The sequence below is a fragment of the Melopsittacus undulatus genome, chromosome 13 (genome assembly GCF_012275295.1).
Source record: "Melopsittacus undulatus isolate bMelUnd1 chromosome 13, bMelUnd1.mat.Z, whole genome shotgun sequence".
Classification (NCBI taxonomy): Eukaryota; Metazoa; Chordata; class Aves; order Psittaciformes; family Psittaculidae; genus Melopsittacus; species Melopsittacus undulatus.
Window position 1 is genome coordinate 6,277,378 of NC_047539.1, and position 23,425 is coordinate 6,300,802.

General features: G+C 46.8%; 1 protein-coding gene across 3 annotated transcripts; it reads left to right on the forward strand.

The window, feature by feature from the left end:
* Window positions 1-344: 344 nt before the first annotated feature.
* Window positions 345-23,319, forward strand: DHRS11 (dehydrogenase/reductase 11). 3 transcript variants are annotated; one of them, XR_004081275.2, is made up of 9 exons: window positions 345-504; window positions 10,831-11,040; window positions 16,470-16,564; window positions 17,018-17,147; window positions 17,769-17,861; window positions 18,531-18,596; window positions 19,248-21,594; window positions 22,254-22,407; window positions 22,568-23,319. XR_004081275.2 is itself a non-coding variant. In XM_005154368.3 (7 exons), exons 1-7 carry the CDS (start codon window positions 373-375, stop codon window positions 19,287-19,289), a joined length of 768 nt encoding a protein of 255 aa, XP_005154425.1. In that variant the 5' UTR covers window positions 345-372; the 3' UTR covers window positions 19,290-22,174. The 3 variants fall into 3 exon arrangements, 2 of the variants coding, with proteins under 2 accessions (XP_005154425.1, XP_030909577.1); XM_005154368.3 differs by lacking the exons at window positions 22,254-22,407; window positions 22,568-23,319 and having other exon boundaries at window positions 19,248-22,174; XM_031053717.1 differs by lacking the exons at window positions 18,531-18,596; window positions 19,248-21,594; window positions 22,254-22,407; window positions 22,568-23,319 and having other exon boundaries at window positions 368-504; window positions 17,747-17,855.
* The last annotated feature ends 106 nt before the right edge of the window (window positions 23,320-23,425 follow it).

Sequence of the window (23,425 nt, forward strand, 5' to 3'; positions counted from 1 at the left end):
GCTTTCTCCTCCTTGTTGTGTGTGCTGGTGAACAGGTAATGTGGTGACTGGGTTATGGTATTGTCTAGTGGTTGGAATTAATGCCTCCATTTTGTGCTATTCTGGGTTTCAAACACCCTTTCTCCCTGGGAACATTTTGGGGAGGAAACCCCCAAACCCAGACGTGCTTGTCACCGTTCCCCGCCTACCGCCGGCTGAGCCCTCAGAAACTCGATGCATGCAAGACGGGAGGGGGGCGAGGGGCGAGGTGCTCGGTGGGGGCGTGGCCATGGGCGTGAGGAGCGCATCGGAGGCGTGGCCTAGGGCGTAGGGGGCGTGGCCTAGGACGGGCGGGCGGTGCATTGTGCGCGGCGGCGGGGCCGGGCCGGGGCCATGGAGCGCTGGACCGGGCGCGTCGCGCTGGTCACCGGTGCCTCCGTGGGTATCGGCGCTGCCGTGGCGCGGGCGTTGGTGCAGCATGGCATGAAGGTGGTGGGGTGCGCTCGCAGCGTCGACAAGATCGAGGTACCGGGGCGGGGGTTTGGGGGCATCTTTCTGTGGCGGCCGCTCCTACGGGCGGGCCTCGGAACGAGTGGCCACCTGTATGTGGGGCCTGGCCTGGCCGGGGCGGGAGGGCTACCGGCAGTAGGGCCGGGGCCCTGTGAGGCGGGGGCTCGGCGGGGCGGGGGCCGTGCCTGGCTCGCTCCGGTCCTGGCGGCTGCACGGTGGGGACTGGCTGTGGAGAGTACCCAGCAGGAGGGGCTGATCCCGCAGTGTTCCCGGCCCGGGAAAGAAGCCGGGTCCAGCCGGCGCGGGGGCTGCCCTGGCCAGGCGGAGTTCCCGGTGGGGTTTTCCTCCTCTGGAGGAGCAGGGACGGTTGGCTGGAAGTTACCGAGGAGCAGGTTCAGTTCTGGGGTTTTTTTGTTGAGCTGCCTCTTACCGAGGGTATAAATAGCATCTGCGTGACCCGGTGGAGCGCTGAGGAGTTGGTCTGGGCTGAGAAGTGTGCACGGGCACGTTAAACCCTGCTTGGTGTATGGGTTGTAAAGCACTTCTGCCCCACCGCTGGCCTTCGGGTGGCTGGACCCTCTTAAAAACATGTCAGGCTTTTGGGACAACGTTAAAATGTTCAGTCCCAATGTGATTTTACACCTGTGATATGAGCATCCTTAGAACTAAGTCAAAAACCTTCTGCTGTTGGCTTAGAAGTACAGGTGCTTAAATGAAATCGTTTCTGTGGGATCTCTTTTTTGTAGTCGGATACATTTGTAGGTTTCACCGTGCAGTGGCATAAGCAAAAGCTTATTTACTTCTCAAGAAGTTCCCTGAAAGGGAAGAAAAAAGTTTAGTCAGCATAAATATTGTCATCTCACTTGGTGCTTATTAAGCTGAAGGAGATGAATGTGAACATCCAGTATCTGTATTTCCTTAGCAAAGGATTTGCTGTGCACAGTTGACCACACCAGGATAAAGTTGTGCCCCAAAAAATTATGGAAACAAAGGCTTGATAATGCTGCTGGTGCTGCTGGGAAGCAGGGTTAAATAAAGAAACACTTGGAAGAAACAAAACTTTTCCCGTTCTACATCATGAATTAGTAAGATGCCACTTGCTGAGAGAACATGCACCAGTGTTGCTTATTTAACTGGTCTTTGGGGCTTGCTTCTAATTTTTGGGCTTCCCAGTGTTCTGATGCTGTGGTTTCAGGAAAAGCTGAGCTCTCCAAAGGCTTTCCCATGTGTGACTGATGGTGTTTAATGCACTTCCACAGCCTGGCTTCAGGAGGCTGGTAAAGGATGCTGTCTCCCATTCTCCTCCAAAAATGACAGAGAAGCCATTTCTGATACTGTCGTTTCCACTATTGGACTTTGAGAGCTTTTGATTTTCTTTGGTAAAGAACATCAATGAAACTTGTATTTTCCTTCAGTGCTTCAGAGGAGTTTCCTTCCTTTCTGAAGCCTGGAAGCCTACCTTTCTGAAAGTTTTCAGGCAGAAACACAGTATATGTTTAAGAATACTCTTTTACAGGCTTTACCTTTTTATTTGAACCTGCTCAAAATGCAGTCATGCTTGATAGAGGTGATTTATCTTGCTTGCATGGTGTGCACACATACTGGGCAATGCTGACTGTTGGGCATCTTCCAAGCTTCTTGTTACTGTTGTGTTATAACCTCTTGTGCTTAACACTGCAGCTGATGTTTGTCCCTGCTTCATTCTTTCTCTTGTCCTCTCCAAGGACTGAGTTGTGTTCACAGCATGCTGTCATTTGTTTTGGTAGGTGTCTGGACTCTGTTTTGCTCTGTTGCTATTCTGGCTTTATTTATTGTGAAGCATGTTTCCTTAAAGAGGAAGAAAGTACCAGAGGTGCTGCTCATGTGGGGAATAGACAATGCTGAAGCCAGGTCATTCTGGGAACAGGTCCATCACTGACTGGCTGCCAGGGATGCTTGTGTCAGGGTAGATGAAGCTCCTTACCCACTCCTGCCATGCCTTTGGAGTGGAGTTGTTTGTAACAAATCTTTCCTCTGGGAGCTTCGCCTTGTGGGTTTTTTCTTTAAAAAGAAATTTAGGCATCAGACTCTTGAGCTCATTGACCTGGAGCTTGACTTTGGACATGGCTATAAGAGCATCTGGAGGAGCAGGAGTTGGTGTTGTGTGTGGGGATGACTGTGCTGGGTGATACAGCCAGACCATGTCTTGGGAGCTGCCAGAGAAGCTTCAGATGCACTGAACATAGAAGGGAATAGGAAGGTCCATGCTATCAGTGCTCTGCGAGCATGTCGTTACCTGGATTGTTGTGTAGTCAGATCTATCCACAAAATACACTACCATCTCTGGCACCTGAATTTTCAAGTCATTGTTGGTTGGGAGCTGGGGGACAGCATCCCTGTGGGAAGCCTTGGTGGGGACTCAAGGTATGAGGGAGAGCACCTTGCATGTAAGGGTATGATGGGGAGGTGGTGCTGATGTCCAGTGTTGGAGGGCCTAGAGGAGAGAAATATGAAGGAGCTACAGGCTTGGTGTTGCCAGATGTGAATAAAGGGGAGGTTAGAGCATCATGGCTGTAGTTGCTGCAGGATAAGTTTTGTCGCTGTATTAAAATTCACTAATTTGATAAATACCATTGTGAATAATGTGAAAGAGGAGCAAACCCCCAAAATAAATCAAGGCAGCTTAAAATGGGAAGGGTTCAAATGGTACAGTGTAAAACCAGGAGCACAGAGCTTGTTTTGTAGCCCAAAATCTTACATTTTCATTAATGTTAGATGCTAGTCATCCATTTGAAGGTAAAGTGGCTGGAACCATTCTATGTGGTGGTTTTATCACCTCCTGTAAACTGGTGATGTTTTGTAGGGAGTTTAACTTGGGCAATAAATGCTCTGTCAAGATTTCTTAATCTCTTGGAAAATCAGATAAGGGCTTGAGGCAAGATACTGAAGAAACTGCAGAACTGTTGGTTTGGTGTTAGAGCTGGTCACGACTCCACTGCTCTTTATTTGACTTTGAAATAAAAATGTTAATGGTTTACAAAAACTGCAAAATCCCTCTTTTTTTCATGCTGTTATTGTGAGTGGGGTCTCTTTGTGTGGGTCATCCCACAGTAACTGTAATAGTCAGACACTGAGGAATAAAATGTAATTCAAATGCTTTATTGTACTTTTGAATGCCAGGAAATAATTAAGGTTGAAAGTCTGTTTTCAATGAGAAACCTTGAGGTGCTAACAGATGATTTGGCATGTTCTCTTGGTCTGTGTTTTCTGCTCTTCAGATACCTACACATGTTCCAAGTCAGGAGCAAATGTTAGTGCTTAAATGAGTTAGCCAAGAGTTTCTAGCAGCCTGTAAGACCAAGCTTTGGTGGAAACTGCTCCGTATTAGTTGATCACCTTCACAAGGATCTGTTGTTGGTCACTGGGTTCTCCAGTTTGTGGGAAGACTTGCTGGGATTTAATCATCTGGTATGCGACAGCATGTTAAGTCACAATCAGTTCATCCTGTGAGAGTTTCATGAATCCCAGACTGGTATGGCTTGGAAGAGACCTTAAAGCAGGTCAAATAACAAAGCACTCCTTGGAGCATCCCCTAAAGCAGCAGTACCTAGCTGTGCTGCCAGAGGGGCAGGATGCTGATGGGGGAACAATTTCCAGAGTCTGTCAGTGAGCAAGGTGAGATTGGGGCCCTTGGGCAATGGCCTGTGTCAGGGTGTTGGAGAGATTTAATCATGGATGTCATGTTCTAAGAAAAATATTTCTCTTTTCCTTTGTTGGTGTGTGGAGAATGAGCTGTGCAGGAAGCAATAAATGTGGTTTAAAATACAAGGTTTAACAATTAATTCTAATGCATTCGTGACAGTTATTGATCAAAGGTAACATTTATAACTAGGGACTGCATTGTCAAGGTTATCTCTTGCTCAGGAAATAGCCTTTGATAAGCTGAGCTATCGATTGCAGATTCAGGTAGTCCAACCTCTTAAGAGGTTAGTGTTCTCTCTGAGCGGCACCATGGCAGTGTGGCAGAAGGAAGAAGTAGCTGAGCCTTCCTTCTGGGAACTGAGCATCCCAGGTCGCTCTTTGTAGGCTGGGTGATTGCTTCCACCAGTCACTGGCTGGGCTGTAAGGTGACTCTTGATCCCTTTGGTGTGCCAAGGTGGTTAATTATCATATAACTATAGGATGATTTGGGTTGAAGAGACCTTAAAGCTCATCCAGTTCCAACCCCCTGCTACAGGCAGGGACACCTTACACTGGAGCAGCTTGCTTCAAGCCCCTGTGTCCAACCTGGTCTTGAACACTGCCAGGGATGGGGCAGCCACAGCTTCTCTGGGCACACTGTGCCAGTGGTTAACATCTTGGCCTCCTCCTGTAGCTGTCATGTCTGTTGAGTTGAACCATGGATGTCCCTGCAGTGGGGTCTGTCCCTCTTCCTTACAGCTGGGGCTGGGTTTCACAGTGCATTCCCCAAACCACAGGTTTCACCTCTGAGCCTGTGTTGTCTTAATCTTGTGACTTAAAGCAACGTGCTCGTGACTGAATGTGAGGGATGAATTTTGGTGTCTGGCTCTCACTACTGGACAGTCTGGATGAGGCTCTACATCTCCTCTTCCTCTGGCCCTGGTGTTGCTTTCACAGCCTGCATGCTGCAGAGCTGCTCAGGAGCCTGATGAGCTATTTTTTAAGGCAGGAGCAGCTTCAGGCAGGATAATCCCACAGCACTGTCAGGTGTAAATAAATGACCTTCGGAATCTCCTTGGCCACTGGAAGGTCTTGTTTTGTGTTTGGTGAAGGCTGAGGGTGGGTGCTCAAGGCCTCTGAGGTGCTTTTATTGCCACTTTGTACCTGACCTTTCTTGATAAATACAAAAGAGATCCCTGTAATTGCTGTCCTGAGTAATGGGAACAAATGCTTTGATGTCTGATGGTTTTTCTCAGCCTTGAAGCTCAGGAGGTGCTTGGGGGAAGGGTTGCTTTTAAGCCAGGTTGGTTTCATTCTCCTATCCCCCAAAATATGCTTTAAAATTGTCTTGTAGCAGCTCCCCTTTCTCTGTTTCTCTCATGTTCCCTTCGGCTTTACAATAGGTGTATGTTGTCCTTACAGCCCTAAAAATAAGTAATAACTTTTCACAGGATTTTGGAGATGTAGTGGATCCTTGTTCTGCATCTGCCTTGCTGTAACAGCATGGATCAGGTCACTGTCCTGTGCCTCAGTTTCCCTGTGTAAAGCCTGGCTGTGCTGCTCTGGGGAGTTGGAAGGTTGTACAGGTGCAGTGGTCACACATGGAGGGGTTTTCTGGCCTGATTTTTTGGTTGGTGGGGAGGTCCAGATGCAGCTGGCAGTGGTGGGGAGTAAATATGATGGTGGTTTTCTGGGGCTTGTTAATAGTTCAAGCTCTGCAGAAAGTAGTGGCTGTGCTAAAGTCGAGCTTTAACCCTCACTTCTGCCAGTGTCCATGTGGGAAGTGTTAATGGTTATTTCCTGGCTGACAATATTATAGAGTCACAGAAGGGTTTGGATTGGAAGGGGCCAGGGTGCTGCAAGGGCCTGTAGGGGCAGGACAAGGGGAAATAGCTTTAACCTGCCAGAGGGGAGATTGAAATGAGCTTTTAGGCAGAAGTTCTTCCCTGTGAGGGTGCTGAGGCGCTGGCACAGGGTGCCCAGAGAAGCTGTGGCTGCCCCATCCCTGGCAGTGCTCAAGGCCAGGTTGGACACAGGGGCTTGGAGCAGCTGCTCCAGTGGAAAGGGTCCCTGCCCATGGCAGGGGGGTTGGAACTGGATGAGCCTTAAGGTCTCTTCCAACCCAAATCATTCCATGATTCAGTGATCTGAGGGTGTCAGGCTGAAGCTCAGGCTCAGCTCTGCCCTCTGAGAGCTGTGTTTGCAGTTGCCTTGGAAATCAGTTGCTTGAGCAGGCAGTGATCCAGCCTGCAATGCTTCAGGTCTGCTGTCTGTAGGCATTTGGGTGTGTTGAACCACTCGGTCTTTGAACCCTGCTTGTGAAGGCAGCCCAGGGCTGGAGAAGGACCATGGGTGGCTGCTATAGAGCAGCTTCATTAGTAAGAGTATAAGGGTTTTCTGAGGAAGGAAAGCATCTACATGCCTGGCTGTGTGGGAATTTGCTTTATGCATGTTGGAGCTGAAGAGCAGGCAGGCACCTATGGTGCTTGTTTTGGATAGTCATACCTCAGAATAAGCAAGAGAGATTGCTCTAATGAGCTGTCATCGTAGGAGCAGTGTTTCCTCCTCCCCCATGCCAGCCTGGAGCAATGTGATCTGAGCAAAAAAAACAAGTGCCTTCAGCCTTGATGTAAGGAGTGATTGTTTGAATGTCTTAAGGTAGCAGGAATGTTCAGGGCAGTGTAAATTGGGTGATTTGGCTTGTGTATGACACTGGAAATTTAAAACTAAATGAGCTAGATAAAAATCCTCTTGGATGTTTGATATGGCTGAGCACTTGTGACATCCCTGTTTAGCAGGGAGTCTGGCAAGGGCATTGGAGGTTTTGATCATTCCTTCACCTTTGCCTGTGCCAAGAGGAGATGGGTTTCTGGAGCAGACTGAGAAGTTCAGTCTTGCTTACTGGGCAGCCTGTACTTGAGATGTACTTCAGGTAAACAGTCTGAAACTGGTGCTAGTTTTCTTCATCTGTGCTAGGTTTCGGCATTGATGCCCCAGTTGCATACTCTGTGTTTGCTTTTCCATTTAAACCTTATTTTCCATGCTTTCCCATCCCCACCATTCTGTGTTCTGTCCTGGAGCAGGCACAGATCTGAACTGAGGAGTGGGGATCAGCAAACAATCGAGAAGTATCAATTTAAAGCTCAGGAGAGGGAAGGAGAATCACTTTACTGTTTTATTAATTTGAAAACTCCCTTTAGACTCCCACAGAGGTCCTCTCTGGGCACCTGGATCCAGGCAAAAGGACCTGGAAGAAATGTGAAACAACACGGATCCTTGGATCAGATGCAGGCAAAAAGCCCTGGGTACCCAGCAGCTCTAGGAAGGGGCTCAGTGTGATTATCTCCCTTTACAGATGGGGAATTGGCTCTAAATCTTGCCCATAGTCACAAAGCTCACTATGGGAATAAACCCCAGTTTAGTGCTTTATTCACTATATATCTCTTCTATTATGCTGTTGCACTGGTATTAAATCTTAATTAAAAGAAGCTTCAAACTTGCCAATCAGTACAATGAAAGGATTTTGAAGCTCCCGGTTTTCTATCACAACTGTGATGCTGCTCATTATGCTTTTTCTCCTTCATTTCCTTTAGACAGCAGAAGTAATTGGGGTGACTTTGGTGTCTTTCCAGTTGGTTTCGTGGTCCAGCTGTGTATTTAAGCATAAGCTAAATCAGTAGGATGCAAACACCTGTGATGAATGGCAGGTTAGATTAAAAATTACCTAATGGCTTCTTCTGCTTTAATCTCTCTGAACTAAATGTGTCTGAAGTTAATGGGATCATTTCCCAAATAAAGCTCTACATGACTCTTCTCTTTTAACACTCCCCTTAAGAGTCCCTTTAAATTTTTATGTCAATTAGTTTTGTTAAACCATTTAACCAAGACTGAATCTAAATGCGTGGCACTGTGCCCTTTCCAAGCATCATATGCATGAAGAGCATTAACCCCTTGGGAGAACTGACTTGCTGGGTACTGTGCTCATGCTGGGTGTATCAGAACTGCAGGGTGAAGGCTTCCATCCATGGTAAGGGATGGTTCTAGGTTAAATGTTTTAACATACATGGTATCTGTTTCTTCTTTATATTGCATTATCCCAGTTGGTACCACTAGCTCTAGCTCCTGGCTGTCCATTTCCAGGCATCCAGTGACAACAGTTTGGTATGGAGGTGCTCAAGTCTTGTTTCAAATCTTCATCTCCAGTTGCAGGGGGTGCACTGGCCCCCGTCTGTATTGGGGTTGTGTTATGTGGTCACTCAACAAAGTGTGTTGAATCACTTATCAAATCTGGAAAACCAGCTTTTTTTCCTTCCCCTCCTTGTGCATGTGGTGTGCTTGAAGTGAAATGAGCTTTGAGTGATTTAATGGGTGCTCTGGAAGAATATTGCAAGCTCCCTAATTCAGAGAGTTGCTTTACATGTGTCTTCTCTTGCAAAGTTGCCTGCAGTTGATGTTTCTTTGAAGAGCCTGTGACGACTCTATCTATAGCTGGTTGAAGCATGTTCAGCTCTGCCTGCATGTCAGTGGTGTTTGTCACTTCATTTTCAAAGAGAATTTGTTAATAAAGTGTAGCCTGAGAGATGAAAGGATCTGTGTTGAGCCTCATTTGAGGCAGGGGGACGCCAGACAGGAAAAGAAGGAGCTTGAGAGATATTTGATTTTTCAGCAGAGGACAGAGTCCTCTTCCAAGAGCAAATCAAGCTCATATGTCTGGCCATTACCTGGTGAGCTAGGAGAAGAGTACCAGATGTGAGCTGTGGTACTCCATGAGCAAATACTGAGTGTAGTGGATCCCATAGTGGAGTGGTGAGTTTGGGCAGTGGGATGGAGAGAGCTCTGAAGGTGTCACCTTGGTGCCACATCATGAAGAATGTGACTGATAGCCCTTTGTCCATATTGCCTTCTACTGTCTTTTCAGGAACAAGTCCTGTCCCTGGAGTGGCTTAGCACCTTCATACTGCTTTTCATTTTCTAAATGCTGCTCTTGCAGATTTTCTTCCAACTGTTTTCTTAAGTGGGTATTCTGATCTTTAAAAAGTACATATATTTCTACTATTACCAGCATGTAATCAACAAGGTTGCATGTACAGCAAAGTGGACGCAGCTCCAGGAGGTACAGAGAGGTACGATTCAGCCCCAGAAGCACCTTTGTTCTCTGTCGAGCAGCAATATTGTCTAGCTCAGCCCAAGCGGAGCTCTCCAGAGAGCATGATACTGTTGGGAGGTATCGATCCCTGGGCTGGACTCTGTGTCCATTCCCTTTCCGCTTGGTGCTGTGAGAGCAGTAATAATTCTTGTGTTTACTGCGCTCCCTCCACTGAAGCAGTACCCAGACAGGAGAGCAGCTTCTTGACCAGACCCTTAGACCTGGGCTGGTTTTGGCTTGTGGTCTGTGAGAGCTGTGCAAGGCAAATCAGAAAAGTTTAAACTCGCTATTGTGGGACTTGGGCCATCTCTGAAGTCTCAGGTATTGAGAAAGGTTAGAAATTATTTACCCAATAGAGACACTTGCCTGATAGTAAGATGAATGTGCTTGGTGCGCAGAAAGGAGTTTTTAGGTCCTGGCTTGTCTGTTCCTCCCCCAGTGAGGATGCTCAGCCCTGCTCTGTGCAAAACATGGCTAAGAGAAAGTTAGTCACCAAAAAAGCCACTGATGAGCATGTGTTATGATTTGGGAGGTGATGCTGCACCCTGTAGCAAGCAAAAAGAACATCAGCATCTCTCTCGTATGAGCTTCCTAGGGATGTTCTGAATGCTCCCAGGGGGCTGTGGCTAGCGTCCTGGCCTCCCTGCATCCTTGTTTCACCCAAGGCTGGGGGAGCTTCAAGACAGACACTGCTCCAACAGCTGTCTTTATGTCCAGTCTGTCCTGTGCCCTCTGCTTCCAGCTGGGTGACTCCTGTGCTAGGCCTCATTCCTTTCATAAACAGCTGGGAACTGCAGTCCTTGGTATGTGGGGAGGAGTGGGAAAGCTGCCTCTGGCCAGGGAAAGCTTCACTGCACCCGCTGAGATGTGACGTTGGTGAAGCCGCTTCGGGCGATGGTGTTCGAGTGATTTGGTGGATGCTTGTAGCTGGGGTCTGTCTGCACAGAAACCAGACATCATGTGGCTCTCCCCATGCTAGAAGCTGTCACTGTTGCTAATACCACACATGGAGATGAGATGCTGCTTCTCATTAACATCAAAGGGTAAAGGGCATCCTCCAGAGGATTTGGCGGGGTGGCTGCCACATCATTAACGCAGCTCTTGGCCTTTCATTTGCTTTATATCACCTACTCTGATAGAAGATGTGGATGCTTGGCATAATTGTTGGTAACAGTGTCAGGGATGTTATTGCCACATCCTTTATCCACACAGCAGTGTGTCAGCCTGGTGCCATTGCAGTATTTATTTGTATTTTGTTAACACCTCCTCACCTCAACCTGTATTGCCTGGGGTGATGGGTGAGCACAGAATGTGTCCTCAAGTTTAATAACTTCAATGCAGAAGTGCTCAGCCTCTCATGAATATGGATATTTCTTTTTTCTTAGCATTTCCAATGACTTTCCTAGTCTCTGCTTTAAGACAAGCTCACCAGAAGCCTGCTGGCTTTTGTTAGCCCCAGGGTGTGTTTATAAGTAAATGTGTGTATTTATAAGCTGTTGGTGGCTGTTACACCTTCTTCCCTTTCTCTTCCCTAGAAACTAGCAGCTGAATGCCAGAGTGCTGGCTACCCTGGAACCCTCATCCCATACAAGTGTGATCTCTCCAACGAAGAGGAGATCCTGTCAATGTTCTCTGCCATCAAGACCCTTCACCAGGGAGTTGATGTGTGCATCAACAACGCAGGGCTGGCTCGCCCAGAGCCCCTACTCTCGGGGAAGACGGAGGGCTGGCGAACGATGATAGATGTGAGTAGTGACACACAGAGTGGGAACTGTGCTAGATTCTGATTTCTTCTGGCCACCAGCATCATTGTCTCCATCTATTTATTGCATGTATGTAAAGCTGAGGACCTGCTTCCCATTTGGCTCTGATATGGCCTGGGTTTGCTGATTGGGAAGTAGAAAGACATCATGCACTGCTGAGGCACATGCCTTCACTTTGGAGTATGAAAACACACAGTGCCTTCAGTAGCCCATTTCCCCTGTAATTCAGTGGCTTTCTAAAGGGTGATGAGCCTCACACTTTTTGCTTCAATAAAATAGGGAGTTGAATGCCAAGCACTGGCTTTTGTAGTTAATCCTGTTAGTTGTATCAGTGGGTTGTAAAATGGGCAGATTCTTTCTGGCTTAAAAAGCTGTAATGCTTTTTGTCTTCATAGCTTAATTTTCTGCCCATAATCTGGTTAGAGCTGGATGTGAATGAGGTAATTTCCTGTGCTCAACTGAGAGTTTGCCATGTACCACCAGAGTGACAGAGCACTGGAACAGGTTGCCCAGGGGGGTTGTGGAGTCTCCTACGTTGGAGATATTCAAGGCCCACCTGGACAAGTTCCTGTGTGATGTACTCTAGGTTATCCTGCTCTTACAGGGGGGTTGGACTAGATGATCTTTTGAGGTCCCCTCCAACCCTTGGGATTCTGTGATTCTCCCTGGGTCTTGCTGCCCTGAGGTGCTGCTCTGCATCTTTTGGGGGTTTCACCATCTTTTGTCATTATGTGTTGGCCCTTTCTGCATGCAGCAGTGGTAACTGCAGCTGTGGGACCCCAGGACAGTTTGCACACTCTTGCAACAGCTCTCTTTTAGGGGCCATCCCACAGCTCTGACCAGTGAGATGCTGAAACATGGCCTTGAATAAACCTTGAGTAAGCCTTGTAGGCCCTCCAGCAGCTAGGAGAGCTTGTCCTAGTGAAGGAAAAGACATGTCTATTAGAAAGGCTGCTCAAAGCTGGAGGCTTAGGTCCACTATGTCTGACAGTGGAGTCAGCGGGGGTCTGTTGGCTCCTGCAGCAGCCAGTGGCTGTGCATCAGAAGTAGTTTCAGGGGCTGTATAAAGCAAGAGAAGCCTGTTGAGGCCTCCCAACTCCTGCTGCCAGGGCAAGAGCTGCTGTATCCTGACTAATTAAGCTCTTGTAAGGGTTTTGGCCAGTCTGCTGGTTGCTGTGACTGCAGCCAAAGCAAGCTCAACTCAGCTTTGTCTGCCCTGGCAGGCTTTTGTGGGCTGCCCAGCCTGGGTCACTGCACAGCCGCATCTCCCTGTCCTGGTTGCCATGGAGTCTTTAAAGAAAATGAAGTATAGCTGAGGCTGAGCTGGTGTAAAGCAGGACATTCCCTAGTGCTGTCTGGCTGCCCGCCTGGCCCTGTGGCTTGTCTGTGCCTTGTAAACCCCTTGTCCTGATCACTCTGATTGTGTGGAGGCCTCTGTGGATGTTGCAAGTCCCTTGAACTGATTTGTCTTTGTTCTTCTGACCTTTTGTTCTCTATAAAGTGGGCAGGCAGTGAGGAAACACATGGCATTTGCCAGCTCAAGGCCCTTCTCCTCTGTGCTCCCTTCCCTGGCTGCTCAGGTGGGAGTGCTTCCTTTGTCCCACCTTCCACCACTTTTTAGGGAGAAATACTTTGGGATAAGGATTGTCCTCTATGAGGCACTCCAGCATTGATATTTACAGTAGCTGAAAGCCTGTGGTGTCCCCCTTGTTGTGGGTGCTGCTTTGTGTACCCTGTGGAGCTGCTTTGAGGTGATGGATGGGGTGGGAGGAGAGGAAGGGTGATGGCTTTGCAAGGGCAGCATTAGGAAACCAGCCTGGAGGCATGTATTATTCCCAGAGGTGATCTATACAGCTGTATCTGCTCTCATTGCTTGGTAAAAATGCTGTTGTAGTACAGAGAGCAGATTAAGACACCCAAACTTTCATCTTTCACTGGCAGATTTTGTCCTCTCACCAACTTTCCAGCAGCTGCTCTTGACTTGGGTGTAATTGAATTACACTCACACCTTTAATACAAAGGTGAAGCCTTGGAAAACTGCAGAGCCAAACACGTCACCCAGCTCAGCCTAAGCAACCTGACAAGCCTGGGCTTTGTTTTTTACCCTGCTGATAAGGGGTAGAAAAGGGTTTTTCCTTTTGCTGTGTGCCCCTGTTTTGCGGCTGCAGCCTCCCTGTGTGGCAGTCTCTCTCAGGCTGTGGCAGTGGTGTCTGGGGAGAGATCTGCAGTGACAGCTCTCCCCGCTGCGGCACACCAGCCCCAAGGAAACAGCCATTTTTCCTACATGCTCTGAAGCTCTCAGAGGGTCAGGATGGGGGAAGGTTGCCAGCACCTTCCATGGATCACTGGGCTTTGCAGAGCTGGGCGGGAGCAGAGAGGCTTCTTCCAAAGGTCCTTTGCAGAAGGGTGTTAGAAAACAGCATGGTCTGAGATGCTGTTAGAGTTTCACTGTGTTTCTGGCTGCAATACAGAAGAAGTTTCTAAACAGCCATTGATCTATCGATTTAGGAGGCATTAGGGCCTTAAATTAAAGGCATATTTTTCTTTTTGCTAAATTGATTTTTTGCTTACATTAATTTTTTATGAGCTTTGAGGCTCCTTCCAGGCTCCCCTCTTCAATATACCTATTCCATAAAATTTCTTGCTGTATGTCTAACAGTCGAAATCATGTTGTTATTTACATATTCCTCCTTTGTTTTAATGGTCCATTCCTTATTGTCTGGTATTTATGCCCAAGGAGGAAGCTGTTTCTCCCTGAACTGCAGGAGTCTTGGATTAGGAATCTGAGAGTCTTGAATTAGTCTCTGTTGCTTTACAGCAGCACAGAGCCCAGTGCTGCCAGCCAGCAAATTTGGTGTGTGTGTGTTGTCTCAGGCAGGTTCTGAGCCCATCGTCTTTTGGTCATAGCTTTCCCCCTTCTCTTTCCTCTTGGTTGTGAGGTTGTGCTTCACATGAGGCTGGACCAAAGTCCCCCAGCTGTTCCTGGCCTGTGCAGGAGTTGCTGGGGCCAGGTGCTGTGTACACACTGACTCCAGGCACTGGGATTTGAACAGCTCCTTCACATTTTACCTACTGACCTTTACAGCCAGGCATTCGAGCTGAACTTTCCATTTGCACTGCTCAGGGCACAAAGGGCTGCAGCACACATCCTCTTGCTGCTCTAAATGCTAAATGGGGTTGATTCTTCTTGGCATTATTCATTGAGCAGCGAGGCTCTGTTGTTCTTGATTATATCTCAGCACAGATGGTATATAAGTTTTCTGTAACCTGTGTTTTCTATGTTCTTAGGAGCTACGATGCTCGTTTTGAAGCTTTATAGAAAAGGCTGATTCTGGGAAGTGCTCAGCCCTTCCAGGAACACGGTCTTTTATATTCTCCCAGCCTGGCAATTGGAACTCATTAATGACTAGAAACTGTGCTGCTGTTGTTTCTGTTGCATTAGCACGCACACGTGGTGGTCACAGACCTGCAGCGTGCTGGGAAGGGTTACAGCATGGATGTGTGCAGAGGCAGAGCACAGATATGTTGGCCATCTTTCCTGAGGGACTTTTGAACCTTTTGTTCTTAAAATAGGAACAAGGCTGAAAACCATCTTGTGTGGGTATTTGTGACAACAGCCTGTAGATTGTTTCTCAAAGTGATACAGCCCTAAGGCTTGCTTATTATTCCAGGTATGCTTTATTAGGTTCCTGAGTGCCTGTTCCACATTTTGAAATAGGATTTCACCTAAAAATCCAGTGGGTGCTATCAGGGAAAGGCAGTGAGGCATTCCCGGCTCAGCTGCCTTTAGCTGCTTGTTTTGTTGTCCCAGGTGTCTTATCATACAGGCTCTGGACTTTCCCATGTGGCTGTTATAAGTATCTTGCTTTGCCAGGAGTTGTCACAATGTAGTAACTCTTCCCACACAAGGAAGCATTGCTCAGCACAGCGGTGGAGCCAGGTCTCCGGCTTTAGGATGATGTTACCCTCTAGTGGCCTCCGGAGATGGAGTGAAATTGGGAAGTGACTGTACCAAAGACTCAGTGCCTGGTAGGTTCAGGGTGTCTTGGGGCATGGAGGAAAGCGGGGATCTTGCTTGTCATGGAGGCTTTTCATACTGACAGTTGCCCACGTCTGTATCTGGAAGGGCTGGCTCCTCACTTGGTTAGTGTAATCAGACTGGAGCAGATTATTCCTGCTTTTCTTGACCACCTTACTGTGAAATCCAAAAGCCTTCAGATGCCCTCCTGCTCTGGGCTTTGCTCCAGTGCTGAGATGACATGTCTGCTAACTCTTCCTTGCACAGTCAAGGTAAATCTTCAACCTTAATGCCAGGGAATTTTATCTGTAGTTCTAGGTATGATGACTGAGAGTACCCAGCAATGACTGTGTGCTTAACCAAAGTGCACTTGGATGAGGATGATGACTCTGCTTGTTGCCTGGGTGCTCCCAGGATCAGATAAGCATGCATTTATCTGTTGCAAGACAAAAGATCACAAGCAGGGCCTCTAGTAACCAATAGGAAATAACATCTGAGGCAACAGGAATGACTAGAAGATCCTTCAGCTGACCCTGTTGGTCTTTTAGGTGCTGCTCAGTAATTGCATCTCAAATTCCTCCCTTTTTGCCTCTTAGCTTCTGGTCTCCAAACTAAGGTGAACATCCTTTTCTGCTAGCAAGTCCCTGGTTAGCCTGCCCTACTCTTGTTTATAAGCTTCACATTGATGATAGCCAGCCCTCTCACAATTTTTTGCTCACTGCCACATGGCCTTGTTCCTGCTGCTCCTCCTGTTTATAGTTGCACCTGACCTGTGATTCATCAGAAATCTAGCTCTTCCTGGGTATTTAGTTCAAGTGGTGTTTTTAGTCCTGCCTGGGCAGCTCATTTAGTTGCCAAAGTGACATGCCATTAGGTAGGACCTGTTTTGAAATGACTGCATCCTTTTTAGGGAGTGTCAGCAAACACTTTCTACCTTTCAGCCACTTCTGCAAATCTAAACCACTATAAACTTGGGCAGTTTCTGCTGCTGAGATGACTTGCTCATCAGTCTTGCACATGCCTCTGGCTGCTTTGTATTCCAGCTGAGGGAGCTTCCATATCTCTGTCTTCCTGGAACCTTTGACTCTGTGTTTTATGGTCAGCGAATGCCCAAGGCATCCATGCATTAAAGGTGGCACATTGCAGAGGTGATGTGGCTGAGTTTAACCAAGCCCTGGCTGTCTCACAAACAGGGTATCTGTGGCCCAAACACCTTGTGACTGAGCCCCAGCTTGGTGGCAGTGTTGTGGGTGTGCATTTCCCTCTGTTTGTGGGGATTGTAGTGGGTTTGGGGACTGGAACTTGCATCCTTGGCTTCATATATGTGGGGGGAAGTCAAAGGGTGCCAGGCGGGGCTGCTGGCCTTAGTTTCTTCTCTTTTCTCATCCCTTAGGTCAATGTGATGGCTGTAAGCATCTGCACCCGAGAGGCCTACCAGTCCATGAAAGAGAGGAACATTGATGATGGGCATATTATTAACATTAACAGGTATGCAAGGGAGGAATGTCAGATCAGCCACATGGGCTTTCTCCTCTCTGTTTCATAAAGAGGACTTAAGCAGCAGAGCTTTAATGTTGAAGTGAACTGGTGGTGCCCAAGGATGAGTTTTCCAAGGATTGGGATGGTTGATTTTTCAAACCAGTGTTTGTAACCTCTGCTGGTCTAAATGCAAGAAAAAACAAACTGAGGGGAAAAGGATAATGCCAACCACTTGTGATGGTGCAAGGTTGAAGACTGAAACTTCTCAACCACCTCCAGCAAACCACGTGGAGAGCAGCCTCTGGTGGTGTGCATTTCCTGCAGAAGCAGGGAATTCTTCATGTACCCACTGTGTCAGCCTCTTTCTGTGTTTGTTACAGTAATTTGAGTATCCTGTTGGTTTCTTCTTGGTTCTCTGTTTGCCTTCACCTCTCAGCACTTTCCTTTCTGCTCTCCCCTTAGCATGAATGGCCACAGTGTTGTGCCACAGTCGGTGGTACATTTCTACAGTGCCACCAAATACGCAGTTACAGCCCTCACAGAGGGGCTGAGGCAAGAACTCAGAGAAGCAAAGACTCATATACGAGCTACAGTGAGTACCATGGGCTCTCCTTATCTCTCTTGCTTTTGTGGGTGGTAGAAAGCTGGCAGGCTTTATGGGGCAGATTTTCCCTTTGGAAGAAAGGCAAGGAAGTATAAAACTGGGAATGTTTAAGTCTTGTGGCTAGTTGTCCCTGGCCATGTCTCTTTCACAGGCAGAGAGTCTGGGGTGCAGAAAGCAGAGCAGCAATGAGCTGTGTCAAGGAATGAGCTTTTTGGGTGCACAAAGTGGGCAGTTGCTTCTTGGGGGGCAAGGGGACCTCATGTCAGTCAGCTGGGCTGTTTGCTGTTGTTCACAGCTTGCATCTCAGGAGTGATGTGTCCAGAACTGAATATGTATTGCAGGCTTTTCCATAATTTTCTCTGCTTCTCTGTCCCTTTGGGGCACGAAGAGGGAAGTACCTGCCACAACAATCACTGAGGCAAAACCTGCTCACTGGAACTACTCCTAGTAAAAGGAGGGTGGGGAAGAAGAACAATAGAAAGGGGGCTGGGTTTTGGTTTGCTTTTGCTTTTTCGGTGCTAAAAAAGTGTTCTCTGTTTCTTTTTTTTCTTATTCTTTTACTGAAGGGGAATGACAAATCCTATTAGGATATGCTCTGCTTTTTTCCAGTGTATCTCCCCAGGACTGGTGGAAACAGGGTTTGCTTTTAAACTTCATGACAGTGACCCCGAGAGAGCTGCTGCAACCTACGAGAGCATTCGGGTAGGGCATGGAGGAATGAAGACAGAGGGAAGTGGCTCTGATTATAGTTTAGCAGTTTCCTGGCTGATAGCACAAGGAACTGGCTCTTGCAGAGCTTCTTTCTTGCAGAGTACCCAGTGCTTTCCAGGATGTTATCAGCATCCCCAGAGTCTCAGCACTCAAAGCTCAGATTTTGCACTGATATTTACACACTAGACTTTCATTTGGATTCAATTTTCAACTCTCTATATTTTTCCTTTTATTTGGATGTCACTATAAATAAATATCAATCAGCTCTGATGTTTTGCAGGCTGTGAGTTCTTTATTGATGAGGAGATAGAATATATAAGCATGCCTGCACAAGAAGAGATGGGAGAGCCTGTTGTGCAGGTGGCTAGCACAGGATTTCTTGTGCTTCTCTGGGCATTTTTGATAAGAGTGGCTATGCCTGACCTGGCAGAATTACTGTGCCACTAGAATAAAAGTATTCACAGCAAATGGAGAGTTATCAGCACCAGACATGTCCTTTGATAAATTTTCAATGAATTACTACTTTCCTGCTTGCTTGCATCTTTCTGACATGCCCCAGTGACACTATCAAAACTCATTATTGATGTTGGGAAAGGTGTGATGTTGTGGTTAACTTTCTGAGGCGCCCTTTGACTGAGAATCTCTCTGGTGTCTTTGCAGTGTCTCAAAGCTGAAGATATGGCTAATGCTGTCATATATGTCCTCAGTGCCCCACCTCATGTACAGGTAGGTTGGTCTGGGTTGGAGGACTCTGGAGTATTCAGCAAAGGCTGCTCTGACTCTAGAGGACTCTTAAAGGCAACAGCAATGGGAGGGATAGTGTAAGATGCTTGTGTTGGTAAAGGGACTTCCCACCTGTGAAACAAGAAATAAGTGATCAGCTTTGGGCTGGAGGCAGGAGCAGTGTCAGAGTTTAGTATATGCAAAAAGTTCCTGTTGCAAAAGCAGACTTTGATCAGGAGAGGTTTAGCAGCCCCTCATGTGTACTCTGCTCCTTTGCAGTAAGACATGGCTGTCTTGTCACTGGGATAGCTAGCTGTCTTGTCTTAACATTAAAAGTCCAGCTCATGCCTGATCAACAGTGCTTCTGCTTGGCCACCTATGAGCAGGATTAAACTAAAAACTTGAGTTTGTAACTAGTGTCATCTTGCACCTTTTCTGTCAATATTTATGCTTTTATCCCTTCTGCTGAAGGCAGAGCAGTCACATTCACCTTCATTCCTTCCTAAATACCTCTGTTAAGCAAGCTCATTTCTAGCCACAGGAACATCTTCATGTGCAGCTTGTCACTGTAATGCTGCAGCATGGAAGTGCCCAGTGCAGGATATAAAATGAAACCTCAATGCTGCAATAAAATCCTATGTTGGTCTCTTCTAGATTGGAGATATACAGATGAGGCCCACAGAACAAATATCATAGCAGATGAAGAGGACTGTGAGCAGCACCGTGTATCCACTCCACTTCGAACCCTCTGGCAATTCAGGGTTCCATCAGCTGGCTGGCAACATTTTAATGAAGTACCAAGGATAATGTTTGAAGAATTGTTTTTCTCTCCCTCTCTCTGAGTTGGTGCTGGTGCTGAGCCAGTGTATGAACAACCAGTAGTGGGTCTCTTGTGCCCCACTCCTTTCTGACACTGTTCTAAGAGTAAAATGTGTTTGCAAATAATGCAGGGAAGTGGTTTGTGGAAGATTGTTGTCTCCAGGCTGGTTTATTCTTCCTTTTGCTTTCTTTATAAGGTTTGTTTGATGTTATTTGCTGATGCTGTGTCTGGACACAGGGGAAGTGGCACAAGGTGTTTGCCAGCTTCAGTGTGCTTAGGGTTTGAGATGTCACACGTGCATCCATCTAATTTTGGGGTTTATTTTCATCAGATTGATTACTGATGGTAATGATGCATGTGATATTTTCTACTTCTTACTCCACTGCCCTAAACCCAATGTACAATCTCACCCGCCTCCCCAGGCCCTCCTTTCTCATTCACATGGATCATGCCTGCTGAGTTTGAGGAAGTATAAATGTGTGTGCTTGCTATTTCTCTTTCTTTCTAGGTAGGTAGGTAAATAGTTGGAGGATGAGCACCTGTACTTCTGCAGGTTAGAATGATAATCTAAGTGGTATAGTTACAGTAAGAGTGAGTTGTTTGGTAATTCAAATAAAAACTAAATGTGTGCTGTCTTGTGATCACCTCTATCCTTGGTATCATCTCCCAGCACTCTTGATGTTTCTGTATGTGATACTTGCATGCATTGACACTTTTCTGGAAATATTGATGGGTCTTAGAAAGATGCTTAAATGCTGGTTCTGTTTAAATGCTGGTGAGCTGGGAATGTTGAAAGTGCTTATATGCAGAGATACACACTTGGAGAGAGTGAGAGTGAAATGAACCATGCCAAAGCTGTCCAAAAGGAAAAGATTTGCCTGCAAAGTAGCAGGTGAAAGGTCTGGTTCAGATGTTATATTAGTTCTACACTGGTGCAGCCCCATTGTTTTGCTCTGGATTTATTCTAGGTTGAGGGAGAAGAGAATCAGTCTCAAAGCAGATACGTGCAGAGCTGGAGACCACTTGAGTTGTCTTAAGATTCTTGGAGTGTGGCAGAAACACATCTGTGTGTAGTCCAACTCGTTGTGGAGCTGTTAATGTACGTGTTGCCTTAAGGTTGCAGACTTGCTCCTGCTGTCTCTGGACTTCCTGTAATGTTTTGAAAGGCAAAAGTTGGTTTAGGTGGAGTAGGAATGGTCAGTTGGAGTGGAGGATTGAGAGCCAGAGAAACTTGGGCTGGATTTGCTTATACCAGTGGGAGTTCATCTGTGTTCCATCACCATAAGGGAGACTAAAATTGGGCCACTACGACATGAATTTCAACTCCCTATACAGCCTTGGGCAAGTCACTTTACCTCTCTGCCTCAGTTTCCCCATCTGTAAAATGGGGATAATAATACTTACCTACCTCACAGGGGTGTTGTGAGGACTCACAGACTTTTGTAAAGCACTTTGAGAAGCGCTGTGTAAGTGCTGAGTGTTGAGATGAAGTATTATTATTAATGAAAACTTGTGATACTTAGAAATCCTTGTGCCAAAGGTGAGCAACTGTAGGATACAAGGAGACAACTGATAACATTTACCTTGTAATGCCAAAACAAAGGCAGTTTGCCCCTTTTTTTCCTCTTTATATAAATACATGCTCACGCTGTGTTCTGTTCATTCCTCCTCTGTCCCCAGTTTCTTCTGGCAAGTACTTGTAGCCTCATCTCTGGAGTTGTCGTTTTCATTTACTGTGAGTGAAATTCGTGCCCCATGAGGTCTTGCACGCCTGTAATGCACTGCCCTTCTTCACCTTGCTGAGGTGATGGCTTTGTGTTGGGTTCTTCGCTCAGAGCTGGGTTTCAGCCATGGCATTGGATTAGATCATGTCCTGCAAGGAACAGTCAGCCCTGGTCTGCGTGCAGCCAGCAATCCCTTTTGCCAGCTGGAAAAGCTCTTCTGTCTCCAAGCCACTGTGATCCTCCATTCAGAGGCACTTGGCTAAGGAAGGTTCAGTCTCTGCTGTGCTTTTTGTAACACCCCTGTGATGTTCAGCCAAACTTGATATGAAAACTGGTGTTTTTCATAGTGTCTCTTGCAGGAGCTTGTTGAAGTGCAGTAGATGTGCTGTGCAGTGTGTGCCATCTTTTTAAGAGAAGGTGATTGAACTGGGAATTCAGAAAGAGTTGAGAAATTAAGGTATATATATAGATATATATGTAGATATATATTTCTGAGCAGAAAAGGAGTGAGGGCGTGGGATAGCACTGGTGAAATGTGTGTTGATGGCTGCAACTATGTGCTGAGTTAAGCAGATGTTGAAATCCATGGCTGAGGAGGGACCTGACTTATCTTTCTGTTCTGTAAAAGAGGCTTTGGAGAGAATTGCTTAAGATGCAGGGCCTTGAGAAAGGGCCATTCTGAGTACTTGCAAATACAGCCTATCTGGAAGTTTGTTCTGTTCTCTAAGAATGCTGGTAACATTTGTAAGTCTATAAAGTAATCTTGAAATGATACCCGGTGTATTTTTCCATTTCAAATGTGGTTTTAGGGGTATAATCCCTGCTGCCCATTAACTTCCCACACGAAGTATGGCCCATGGAGGGGTTTGTTTTGCCACTCTGCCTCGTGAACGTGGTGGCACCTGCCTGGGGATGAGATGGGATCGGCAGCACAACTCCAAGGTGTTCAAACCCCCAAGCAGGAGGGTGAACTGTGTAATTTATCAGTAGGTTTCTCATTGTGAACTGTAAAATAAAGAATAAAAAGAGAGGCACACTGTGGTTCTCCTGTTGTGTATCTTGCAGTTCTTGTGCTATAACATCCTTGTGCTATAACATCCTTTTTACTCTTCACAGCTAAACCTTTTGTGAACAGTTCAGAGAGAAATGTGAGGGTTTGGCTCTTCATAGTTGCTTTCCAGAGCACAACAGCATCCAGTTGTCTCACTTCATAACCTGTGGAGTTTGGATTTGCCCATCCTTGTTCCAGTGAAGTCACTGAAATCCTCAGGTAGGCTGCTGGTATGGACCAGGTTTGATTAAACTATGCAAGGGATGAACTGCTCTTGCTACTCACACTTGGTTACTGAGCTATTTCAATCTCTCCTTGAAGCAAAACAAGTTACTGTTGTGTTAACTGAAGGCATTTTTGTCTCCCAATGCCCTTTCAGCATGTCCAAGTGCAGAGCCACATTCCTGAGCTCAGGTTTACAGTCACTGAAATCCATAGTTTTTGCCAGTAAGTCATGAACAGCTGCATCAGCAAACATTATCTGTCAGATTGGGATGAGGTGAGTAGTCTCAGCTCTTTTTTGGGGGGAAGGAGCCATGAGCAGAGCTGGCCCTGGTAAGGGGCAGGAAAACCATAATTTTACTTAAGATCTTTGAACCTGTAAAGGCAATTTCATGGTATTTTTTGAGGCCTGATGTAACTTAATACTTCGGAGTAATGGTATAGAAAAGGAATGAAAAACACTGGCTTCTCTATGCAAAATCCTTCTGCAATCACATAATTGTGGTTTATCCCCCATGGTCCGTACAGGTGTTTTCCTGTAGGATAAACCCTTGGAATCCCTAAACCTATTGCTGTGAATGAGTTGTTTCCTTGTTTGCCTGCCCTTTGTCTACCCATTTATGAAATAAAGATGGATATAAAATAGCACATAATTAGAAGAGCAGCATTTTGGTTTGGAGTTAAAGGTTAGGAGTGAGTTGGGTTAGGCATGCTGGACACGCTTGGAGCCCTTCCTCAATCTCCCCTCTTTTTGTCATTGTGGGGTTTACAGCCTCTCTTAGCACATACCACCTTTGGGAATGGGGTCAGAGAGAAAGCAGCCCATTGCTGCCCTTGCTAATGGAATGACCTTGCTAATGGAATGGCTGTGGCCGGGAGCAGACACCCCGGTTCCCGGTGGATGCCGGGTGGACCGCATGTCCGCTCCCTCCCACCGCCAGGCGGCGCTGCCGCGGGGGGCGGCCCATGCCGTCTCTGTGGTGCCATCATGTGCCCACCCGGAAGCGGCGCGGGG